Consider the following 12794-nt stretch of genomic DNA (forward strand, 5'->3'; position numbering starts at 1 on the left):
CATAAATTTTTAAACTGTGACATGATGACTGAGCAAATCTACCTACCAAACAGGGATGCGTTAATACATCGAAACTGTATTTTGTTAGTCCGTGACAATTAAAAAAGCCAAATAAAAGTTGCCCAATGGTATATCTATGGTATTATAAGTGGGTTGGATTAGCAAATTTCAAATAATGTATTGTTTGTTTTCCAATACTAAATGAAAGCCCGCCATCAAAACATGGAGAGACTTAATGATGTCAGTCACTCGATTAATTTATGTACGTAAAACATAGTCACTGCCTCCAACATGTTTGAGACGTGATGTGGTATGCTCTGGATTATAAACTGTTCCATTCCTTCGCCATAGTCCTCTCTTCCAATCACTCTGATACACCTGGGGTTTATTTATTCCCATTGTGGTGGTGTCAAAAGGCAAAAACGGTCCAAATACTTCTGGACATATCTGTACACCGGTTACTTATCATAGGATATCCGTAGAAACTGATTTGACATGCGTGTTAAATATGATGATTGGATATGAAATACAGCATAATGTGAAATGATAGTGTTCCTACACAAAATAGCGCACTGAGTTTATACTCACCATGTCCGAGTCATCGTCATCCTCTTCGCAGTGCCTCTCAGCGGCACGGGGGTCTCCGACCACGCTCAGCTCGCTCATTACACCCTGATTAGAAGACAAGATCACGGTGGGTTTGACGTTTGATGACCAAATTGCAATAGAATATCACAGATTGACTATAAATAATATAAGAACTTTTCATAAGACACTCAGTCACGCATGGGTACAATGTACGCGTCTTATAATTGATGCCAAAGCTAATAATAAATATGCACCATAGAAATTTACAGAATGACTAATTATCTACAGACAAAAAAAAAAAAAAAAAAAGGCGATTTCATGCACTGGTCACATAATCACATGATGTTCATGTCATATCATTGATGCCATAGCTTCTTCGTCAATGCGCACAAAAAAAAAAGAACAGATGGACTGGAAATAATCAATGGATTGAAAAAAATTAAAACATATCCACGGCACACTCGGGTACAAGCACGCACAATGTACATGTCATGTAATCGAGGCCAAGTGCACCAAGTAAAAAATAAAAAAACTCCATGTCATGCATGTACGTCATACAATAAATGTGATAGTTCCTGTCCCACTGTACGCAACGTAAATAAACAGAACAACTGAACGTAGATATTATAGACTTATTATGCATACATGCTAATTCATAACATTCAGACCTTTCACTGAGCAAAGTACGAATATTTTTTTCCAAAATATGTCTGCCGTCGAAGCAGTGCAATCTAAGCTCAAATGTTTTTAGGAGAAGATAAATTATGTATCTGCTGGCCAAACTTTTTAAAACCTGTTTCAAGTGCTATTGCTCCGATGGGACAGACTCTTGATTGCTTTGGACATGCAAATGGAACTTTATTTATCTTCACTCCTTCAGTAGTTAGTCTTTTAGCAGACTGAATTTTTTCCATATTTAGGAATACAGAATAAATAAAAACCCAAATGGCACAGAATCCACCAGGAACATTAATTTCAAGTAAATCCACTATTCATTTATTTCTATTTGACTTAAGTAAAATAAGTTGACGTTCTTTTAGCCATTAACTTTTCAGAGGAATGTGGAGCACTGAACTGAACTTGCTGGAAGTACACCTTTGGGTGCATGCTTTTAGTAGCCAAGGGTAAGGAAAAGTAACTCCTTAACAACATGTTCAGCAGACGTCCGGGTCAAATGAGTTGATTTGCTGCAAACGAATGAAAGACGTAAATTATATGCCCACGCTGAGGACCTCCAATTACTTGCAGACAACTTTCGGGAAGCTGCTGAGGTGATTATGAACAACTGTGTGATGGTTTGGATGGAGCTAATTTGAGCAATGAAATCAAATTAGTTATTCAGCTGCAATGTCTCGCATGCTTGATTAGGGATATAAAACAGCATTTGAGCTGCAGGAAGTCTGATTTCATCAGAAGTTCATTCTGGTTCATGACAACAATAGACAAAAGTTTAGGGATGTGATTATAACCAGAAGATCATGGACATTTTTACTTTATCATCAGTGAACCCCCGCCTATTTGTAGTTTGCTGTTCACAAATTTACCTATTTGTGTGTGGGGTTTTTTTCCCCTGTGGAACCTATCCTGAGCTAGTCACTGAAAAACTCACCTATGCCACAGGATGGTGCCAAAACCCTGGGGACGAGGAAAGTAGTACAGTGTTGCCTTCAGATAGAAGTTAAATTCATTCCGTGACCACGTGATTAACTCAAAACACTCATACCTGAAATCATCTTTTCCCACTGAAATGAATAGAATAATATAAAAGCATATAGTAATGACGTAATGCAATAGAATATAAAGAATTGTATAGTTTGTGCATCATGATTATTTCATTGCGTGACTTGGCCCCCTTAGTATAATACAGTCATGCAGATGGAAACAAAGAAGAATTTCACACCTACTGTAAGTAACTCAGTAAGATGCATTAATACTTGTCATTTTTCGCAGCGGATAAAGAATATATGCATGTGGATATTGCTCTATAGTCTGTCAACATGTGTTAATGCATGCGTTCAAATAACCGTTGCTTGAACTGTTACAACACCTCCACACAGATGTTATTTGTTAGGCCGTCCATCTATGGTGTTATTTTTTGTTGTTTGTTAGCGTTAAGCTAAGCAGACTTTTGTAAGACAAGGTTACTGTGTTTTAGTTAATACAGTGTAAATTCTGTTTTATATTTAGTTTGACAGTAAACTTCAATTATGAGTGTCATAAAACATCTTGAAGCTTCTTTTTTGAAGAATTGGTCAATATCTGCCAAACTGCTGTGACGTGAGTTGAGGTCATCCCACCATACGGCGCTTTCTAAAATTTTTCCTCACAAGTCAAACCAAAGAAAAAGGCAGAACGATGGCTTGTATCTAAAAAAACTAGTAAATCCGGTCAGTCTTATCACGAGGCACCACTGTAATTGGTGTCAAGGAATTATGTTGAAGTTATACATCTGTTCTAAGATCTTTGTATGCTGGGGAGGAGCCAAGTTTACCCCCCTATTAAAACAAATAACGACAGATTTCTGTACTTCATATTTGAATCCTAGATTGTAACATAGTTGAAGTCTTTACACATACCAAGAACTTGTCTGGATCAGAGCCTCCAGCCTGTCCAACAAAGACCCTCGCGCCAGCTTCTAACTCCATCTCATCAGGGGACCTTTCGATGCGCAGTACTTGAGGATCTATGTCACAGTTCAGGTAGAACATGACCTTGTCATCCTTTACCGCGATAGCAAAACGGGTCCAGATGTCCCTCAAAGAGGGTACGAGGAACCTGGCGGCCTCGTATGATGTCTCTGAGTCAGGCTCTGTGTAGTATAATATGACATTCTGGTTTCCGCCCTGCACGGGTGACAGTTTGACACCCACATACATGATCTGCTGTGTGGCGTCTGTGACCGAGAAGATCACGCCACCCCTGTCAGATGTGGGTTTCAAGTTGAAGATGAGGGAAAAGTCCCGGTAGAATGGGTTCGGCAGGTAGGCGCGGGCCAACTGGCCCGTGTTTGTCATCGACCCCACCACGTAGCCGGGAGCGGAGTCAGGCCCGTAAACTCGTGTGATCGTATTTGGAGGAGCGTCCCCGATCAGCTGCAGCAGGGAGACACTGTCTTCTAAAGGGAAGGAAAAAAATGGACATGAGACCACAATTTAGAAAACACAAAGGGCTCATTAAAAGGAAGGGCAGCATGGTAGGGTACAATGCTAGAATAGGTTTCATTAGGCGTTTGGTAATAGTGTGTGTTTGTGTCTGACGGAACAATAGTATTTCACAATTTTACTTTTATTTTACAAACTCAACCAAACGGCATGTTTTTGGAGAAACTTCAAGACCAAAATAAGGGTTGTTGAAGTAAAGGGGGAGCATAGTCCCATTTTACCCAGATTTGAATAGGCAACTAGTGTCTACAAACCTTGCAAACTGAGCTCAGTGACCTGCTAGTCTGACCACAGACACAATCACAAGGGTCTGTGGAGAACTATGGCAATTAATTGAACATGTATTCAATTTTTAAAAAAAAATAATAAAAGGCAACAAAATCTGTCCAGGATGTGTGTGACCTTTCCAATTGCGAAGTTGGATGGGTGACCCAAATTAGGGTAAGTAGTACTGCATTGGTAATGGATGATTGGTTCAGAAAAAAATACCGAAACCCTACAAACACTTGAAGAATCAGGGAACTGATAGAGTATTACATCTTTTCATTTAATGGTTCCAGGGAGCCGTTGTGTTTTCCTTGCATAAAAACAGAAGTTGTTGCTAGCTTTAACAACTGAAAAGTTCAAATGAAAAAGCAGACATTTCCATTTTTTTTTTTGTGAATTGAGATTTTTTTCTTCATTTCTGGTTCCAGGTTAATGCTAATAATTTTTATTTTGGGCATTCTAAATAATACAAATCAAAGAGGTATATTACATAATTTCATTGCAAAACCTTAACAAAAATAAATTCTTATTTCTAACCCTTGAAATGGAGAGACATGTCACATTGATTGCACATAGTCTGTTATCTTGTTTCTTGCTGTTATCCTCAAGATCCTGTTGACCCAGTTGATTGCCACCAACATCAGCGAAGAATCAGTCACCAATCTCACCCATGAGTTTCAGAACATGATCTCTCTTGGACTGTTTCAGAAAATTATCATATTTTACACACATTTTCAAGCACAAGTGAAGCTGTTTTAGGATCGAGGAAATGAGAAGTAACAGGCGCAGACATGTTTGAGGACGTATGTGACGAATGACGGCTTTGTGATGACGTAAAGGCGTATGTATGGGCTCGTGACTAGCTTCAATGCCCTCCAAATCCGTATGGGGCTCATCGGTTTATGCATTTATCTTCATTGAATTTTACATAGTAGTGGTTTGGTTTTGCAGGGTGCGGAAATGCAACATCAAACAATACCGTTTTAGGCAGTCTGCTAGTAGGTGTGGCGCTATTTCTGTCAAAATGGCACTTGTCCGCTTTTGTATTTGAACTATTCAACTAATTCAAACAAACACAGAACACCAAACTTATGAAAGCCAGGCTAATTTGTTCTAAAGAAAATACATCACTTTTATCTGACATCCCAGTCCATTTTTGTGAAAACACGCTGCCTCGAGACTAAAGTAAATAAGTCCCCTGACTTGATGCAACATCTACTGAATGACACTGCACCATAGTTCATAGAGTCCATCAGCTGGGCCCCTAGAACGTATTACCTCATACCTCCATCTCCCTGGGTGACTGGTGACTTAGCACATAATAATTGAAGCAGGCTTAAGCAAACAAAATATTTACAGAGCATGGTGTGCATGTCTGACATCTGACTTCAGACAAAATAGAATTACTTACTACAAACAGTGATGTATCCCAGTGTTTTTACAAAAAGTGCTGTTACGGGACATCCCTTGAATTTTCTCATTCTTTGAAGACAAGATTTGGTTTACCGCCCGGTGAGTCGTGTTCCAGTTTTATTGGCGGGTTCAAAGCCTCCCCGCCGCTGTGAGCGCTGGAGATCAGTGTAGCTGGCGGTTGGCTTTGTTTAGATCTTAAACACACAAGGTGTTTGGCCGAACCTGGGGTCCCGCTTTGTGCTCAACAACCCTCGACACAAGTCTGAATATTCTTGCATGCTGTTCCAAAAGCAAACCTTTGAATCGGAGGAGACAAAGAACCAAGTCAAGCCTTAACAGGACAGCAATACACTATTATTAAGTCATACCGATCCTAAGGTACTAAAATTAGATCACATTTCCGAATATCTCTTTATAGACACAGCACCATAAAAAAAAAAAAAAATCATTGATGGATATACAGCACCAGAAATGACGCATATCTAAGTCAAAACAAATTATTAGCCCAATATATTTTACGCATCTTATGTTATGATTCATTTGTCATTTTTTACAGTAGATTCATATTTGAATGTTTTACGCAGAACTTGTCAAGTGAGCTCATCATTCATTTCTTAATTTGAGTGAATGGTATAATGAGGCAAGCAAGGTAATTGCCTAAGGCCCCTAGCTGAAGGGGGCCCTGATGACATTGGCCCCTATCAATGACAAAGCATCACTTTAACACGACAAGACAGTTGCTGGCTGGTGGGCTCTGAGAGATGGCTGATATTGGGCCATGTCAACGCCACAACAGTAATCAGACTCTGCAATGACACGGTGGGATTCAGATAGCTCCTAATGTGGCCCATTACTAGCAGGCTTGTTGGATATACATGTATAGTACAACAAAATTAAGCAAACTTATCAATCAGGGCATGCAAAAAGAAAAAAAGAAAAAACAAGAATGAAGTTATGTATGTTATATGTTATATATATCAAACATCACAAACGTTTACTGCAGATTATTAACTAACATTAGCTAAACAGCAGACTTGCTAATAAACTAGTTGAGACAAAAACATACATCTTATATCTGTTGGAATATATTTACACAGAAATGGTTTATGCTATAATAGCCACCTTGCAGGAAGTTAGTCCTGTGCAGTAGATGACAATTTCTCCTGTTAGCAGAATTTGTTGTCAAATGCAAAAACTGATTCCAACTCCAATTCTGCTGTGAGCTTGGTCTGTTCAAACTGGTAATAATGTATGTTTATAATATATATATATATATATATAGCTCCTTGAATTTTCTGGTCAAGGCTAAATGCTATATGAAACTGTTAACATGAAGCATTGAAGTTTGTACTGCAAATGAACTTTCACCAATTATTCAATCTAGATCTAAAATATGTTTTACTATTCCTGTCCCCATGCTAAAAAGAACAGTCTACCATGAAGAGACATGTAGTTTCAAGTTTCAAAGGAACAAGCATTTGCCAACATCCTATGTCCCTAACATAGGAAGGAAAGGATTTCCAAACTAACAGTGGAAACACTGAAAATGATTGACTTAACTTGCTGTTGATGCATGCCATCACGTCTCACAAGATGTTTTTCTGTTTTTTCTGCATTTTTCTTCTGCCAGAGAGGAGGCCACCATACAGCCTACCCTATATACACAAACTTATCCATTAGCATTTTAACTGCATTCTTACATTCTCAAGCCCATTGTCAACCAATGACAGCCCCAAGGTCGAGCGGACAGTCACTGAATGGAGTAGTCCCAGGTTTATGCTACTCGTTTGTCTTGTCGAGAAAGCCTCTTCCTATTCCGACAGAATTCCAAGATGGGGCTCCAGTATTGTGATTCCCTGGTGAAAAAGCTGTATGCAGCGTGGGAGTGTATATGTCCAATTTTGAGATTGTGCATAATTCATGGGAAAACATTTAATCATGTTAAAAGTCACAGTTTTACAGACTTTGTGGTGTCACTATTTAAAACACCCATGGAGACCTGCTGACAAGGGCAATAATCCTTTCCTACATTATACAAAAAGCTCAGTCTCACAAAATTGGTGATTCATTGCTGTCCAATGAATGTGAGACAAAATTTAATATGTAGTGGTTGTTAACCCTTTTGATTTACAAGTTAAATAAAGGCAACTCATATAAGCAAAAAAATTTGTAGTTCTCAATGTAATGGGCACAATTGGATTTCCAAGAGACCATTGCGCACTGCATTAAAAGAAATGGTTCTGTCCAAAGTATTTTCTTAAAGATAAATATGGTTCTAGTTACCAGGTTTTGTACCTGTAACTAAAAAAAAAAAAAAAAAAAAACACCATCCCTCCACCCCCTTTATTTGTACTACCATAAAAGGATATGATATCTTTTGGGGAGGAAAATCCTTGATCGTAATACATCCTCAGTTTTCATATGACTGCAACGCAAGCCCTCGGGTCCAATGTGTTTCTTTCAAACACACTGCACTGTGCCCATAAGTAGTACCCCTTTAAGAGCCAATCCAAAGTGAGTTCAAGGCAAACATAGACAGGGAAAGGGTTATGGACAGTTCCATCATGCGGTACAATTTCAATCTTTGTTGAAAGGAACGGTGGTGTTTTCAAATTGGTGGGAGCTCGTCCATAGTTTTCTGGCTACAAAATACATGCAGACAGATACCGCCATCTCAGAATGACAATGGACAACTATAGTTTTACATTTAAGAAAGGTGAACATGTACCTTGAGACCAAGATATAAGTGACTTCCCATCTTTCAAGCACACAAGTAACCATATAGAATCATGTATAAGGCTTGCATTACTTAAACATCCTGTTTTACTGCCCCCTCAGCGTGAACAGATCACGTTCACAGATTTCTCATGTCATACATATAAACATGTCTGAATATTTTTGAGCTCATAACTCTACCACATGTGCAGCCTGACTTCGTTATGTCCGTGTTGTGCTTAGCGGCCACATGATATAGTTGTTCACCCTATGGATGTAAGCATATCAGGTCACATTCATAGCCTATAATTAAGTGATGTAGTGGTAGGTGGTTATTAAGGCCCAAAGGAGAGAGTACTCTCACATCTTCACATCTCCTGATAGTAAAAAAAAAACAACAACAAACAAGTCTGAAGCATCCAAGGCACTGCATGGTAGGGGTTCATTTGGAGTCACATGGAAAAAAAACGATCCATTCCACAAATTTGAATAGGGTTTTCTTCATCATTCCATGAATATATGGGTTCGTCTCAGTCGTCAATGCCTTTGATAGATCTCTCTGACATCCCCAAGATTTATTGTCTAGCTTTAGCTAACATAAAGTCTGCTGAGCATCCTATTTGGCCAGTTGTCTGTCCTTTAGTGTGGGTACGAGAACTAACTGACCACTCAGTCTGTCAGCAGAGCAAGCTGTCAGGAAGATACTGGCGCTGTAAAAAGACCTCCTTGAACACTCACTGATATGAACTGAAGGGGGAGGGCAGGGCCAGGTATTTGGTCAAAGAGATTTAGAGGCACATCTGCATTATAGAAAAATATTATATTCACAGTAGAGTGCAACACAGGATGTTTGTCAAAAGAAGTATCAGTCAAGTGGCAATAAACATTTGAATCATTGTCCTCCTTTTAATTTTAGTGAGTGGCATGCATGATTTTCATCCAGCAGGTACATTAAATTTGATTATTAAGATTATTAACGTCAATCAATTTAACAGCAAAATATAATTTACTATAAACATTCCCATGCCATAAAGAGCAAAGTAATTATAGTATGTAGCCACAGATTAACTCAGACGATTGATGGGCCTATATTTTCAATGTTAACAAAATAGGATCGTTTTCAAACATCCATCCATCCATTCTCTGAACCGCTTCTCCTCACTAGGGTCGCGGTTGTGCTGGCACCTATTTCAGCTAACGTCTGGCGAGAGGCGGGGTACACCCTGATTTGGTCGCCAGCTAATCTCAGGGCGCATATCAACAAACACCCATTCGTACTCACATTCACACCTATGGACAATTTAGAGTCTTCAATTAACCCACCAGCATGCTTTTGGAATGTGGGAGGAAACTGCAGTACCCGGAGAAAACCCACACAGGCACAGGGATAACATGCAAACTCCACACAGGCAAGGCCAGATTTGAACTCGGGTCCTCACAAATGTGACGCAGATGTGCTAACCAAGTCGTCCATCGTGCAGCCCATTTTCAAAAAGGTCACTGAATTTGTAGTACAAAAATTATATCAAACAGAGAATTGCAGATGCAAAAATCCTTACGTGTATTGACACCTTTTGTCACTACTGTACATCAAGCTACCTAGACATGCGTTTGCATTATATATTCGTGTGTGTGTGTGTGTGTGTGTGTGTAAAATGGTCCATTCACATGCAATTTAAATGGACAAGGGAACAAATACGTGCAACAAATAACAGGTTGCTAGGCACATGCTGTTATAGAACGACCAACCGATTAACAGCAACACATACTTGATTGTCTTTGGAGTAATATTTCGGTGCATGGGGATTCCCATTGGGGTGAGGGTGGGGGTGGGACTGTAGTCATCTAGGAAGTGTGTGGATATTGGTTTGGTATTGCAGACGAACTGGGAAGGTAGGGGTTTTAAGAACTGGTTCAAAATAAATGTCAAAATTGGTATTAATTTAAACCAATCATTACCTTTCCGATTAAAAACCGACAAGCACTGATACCGATCATCCTCCTCTTCTGGAAGTTGGTGGCACTCCAAAGGGAGGCGTCCCTCGTCCAGAAGTGTCCAGCAACTGTCCCTTAAATCTTCACAAAAGCTTCGGCAAGGCAACACCGTCATTGGAGAGCCACACTTTGGTAGCAGCAGAGGACAGAAGAACATCTCCAAACCACGGTGGCACTTTGACCCCAACAACCAAGCCCAGTCATGTAGGAGTACTTGGATTTCTTCCAAGCTGGTCTGGTTTAGATGATTGGGCACAACAAATCTTTTGCCAGTCATGGATGAGCAGAACTGAAGAGCAGTATCCAGCATTAAGCAATGTGGGGGTTTTCTAATAAGATGTGGTTTTGGAAATTCTTTCTCATCTTTTGCTGGTGTATAGCTCTCTGCAACTGTATATGTATATTGTATAGCTACAAACTGACTGACAAATTGACTGTGTTTTGACTGACTGTCTGATGTTTGTGTTAAGGTATGGCTAGGAGTCACTGCCTGGCTAGTAGGTAATGCCTGATTATTGATTTGATGCTCCATAGAAAGGGCTAATACTGTTCCGTCCGATTTTGTGTCATCTATATCTGATTGTGTCTGAAATCTGTAGGGAGTTTCTAATGGTAAATCCTGGTGATTGTTGTTAAGTGAATTTTGGTCAACTTCAGAGGCACGTTCATGAGATAGATAAATGTCCACTTGTTGTTTGTCCTCAGGTCCCCATATAGTTCCCAAAGAATTGTTATCAACGATCTTGTTTCGTAAATATGCAAGTCTAGCCGATTCATGAGAAGGATCTGTCAAACTGTCAGACTGATTTGTACTCAAACTAAATCCACCTCCTACAAGATTATTGCTTTCTTCAGTTCCACTACTACTACTACTACTACTACTACCATTCCTGCTACTACTACCACTACTACTAGCATTCATTTGAATCTTCAGATTGTTCACTTCAGAAAGTACATTGCCCTTACTGTCAAACCTGTGAAGGTTACTGGGCACTAACAACTTTTTGGGGTTTCCCACAAAAGGTTCTGGGCTTTCAAATCCAGATCCCTCATTAAATTCATATTTTTTTGCTAATTCAGATTCAGGCAAGAGCCCCGAATTAGAGTGTCCAATTGTAGACCCAACTTTTGAAACATTTCTTGCAAAACTTTCATGATTAAATCCCCCATGACTCGTACCTTTTAGTGAAGATGTTTCATTACCAAGTTTACTTGTGCTTGGTGAAATCTCTGTTGTGCCTTTGGCTGGTGTATGCTCAATCTCCACTGAAGGTGTAACTGTAAGCAGTTGAAGAGCTTCGGTAGTGTCCTGCCCAGTCCGCTCGACACTTTGCTGACCACGTCTGTCTTCGATGACCTCTGCTCCAGTACTGGCAATACTCTCTGTTGGTATTTCTCCACTACCTGTGGGGCTGCCAGACCCCTCGAGATCCGCTAATGGGGCCAGAGTAGTGGTTCCAGTCCAGGACCAAAACCAAGCATCAGAGTAGACCGCACACATTGTCAACAAAAGCAAAATTTCACAATGGTTCCTCATCTTGGGGACAATGTTGAGCACATCCACCTGTTTGATTATTCGACTCCCTGAGTGTACTTGATATGTCCTGGCAGCCACTACCCTCGACACACACACAAACCACACACGCATGCACACACCCCGCAGTGTCTCTTCACACACGTCTCTGCAGAGAAGACAAGTGAAGAGAGCACCCCATTCAAAATAGTCAAGGAGGGAGAGAGCAGGAGGAGCTGTGTGCATCATTGGCTGCCCAGACCATATTTCCTCTCTCAACTCCTCCTTCTTTTGTCAAGGCAATGAAAAGTGAGCTCTTCTGCTGACCTATACCTTAGAAGTATGGCAGGCTTTTCTTTGTACAATACCGACACTTTCAGGGTTTAAAGCAAAGGGGGAATCTAATCCCCTAGACTGTCTTAAAAAATAAGAAACTACAAAAAAGACAACACTCACTTAAATGGACAGTCATTGTTCAGTTATTTTAGATTTCTTGTTTTCCTACTGTTGTAGGTGTACACAATATAGTTAAGGGGTCTAACATGAACTGGTGCCATTCATGTTTGAAGTGTTCTGATGTCACATACTAACTTGGGCCTCACTTTCTTGTCCAGACTGGTTTCCTCATACAGCCATTGGAATGATTTGACAGAGACCCTCAACATCAGCCAAAGGCAGTTTTAGCTGGTTTAAGCCACTATTTTCATGAAATTAAAGACACAAACATTGACATGAACGACCATGTACAGAGGTCCTCATTTTACGACAGTGTGTTTATCATTCACATATTTACTTTAAGCGGCACTAAGGTCAAGGTTTCAAATCCTAACTCTGGCCTTCACGTGTCGAATTTGCATGTTCTCCCCGTGCCTGAGTAGGTTTTCTCCAGGTACGCCGGTTTCCTCCCACATTCCAAAAACATGCATGGTAGGTTAATTGAAGACTCAATATTGCCCTTAGGTGTAAATGTGAGTGTGAATGGTTGTTTGTCTATTTGTGCCCTGCGATTGGCTGGCAGGGCACAAATAGAATATATGGCAGGGTGTACCCCACCTCTTGCCCAAAGTCAGCTGGGATAGGCCCCAGCCTACCTGTGACCCAAGTGAGGATATGTGGTACAGAGAATGGATGAATGGATATTT

At 40.1% G+C, this 12794-nt stretch overlaps 1 protein-coding gene across 1 annotated transcript in view; it reads right to left on the reverse strand.

The window, feature by feature from the left end:
* col18a1a (collagen type XVIII alpha 1 chain a) overlaps positions 1 to 12794 on the reverse strand; it is a 72008-nt gene that overhangs the window by 19468 nt on the left and 39746 nt on the right. The window contains 2 exon segments of the mRNA XM_061692304.1: positions 589 to 672; positions 3165 to 3703. Of these exon segments, the coding sequence (XP_061548288.1) occupies positions 589 to 672; positions 3165 to 3703 (623 nt within the window).

This window comes from Phycodurus eques, chromosome 12 (assembly GCF_024500275.1).
Source record: "Phycodurus eques isolate BA_2022a chromosome 12, UOR_Pequ_1.1, whole genome shotgun sequence".
Classification (NCBI taxonomy): Eukaryota; Metazoa; Chordata; class Actinopteri; order Syngnathiformes; family Syngnathidae; genus Phycodurus; species Phycodurus eques.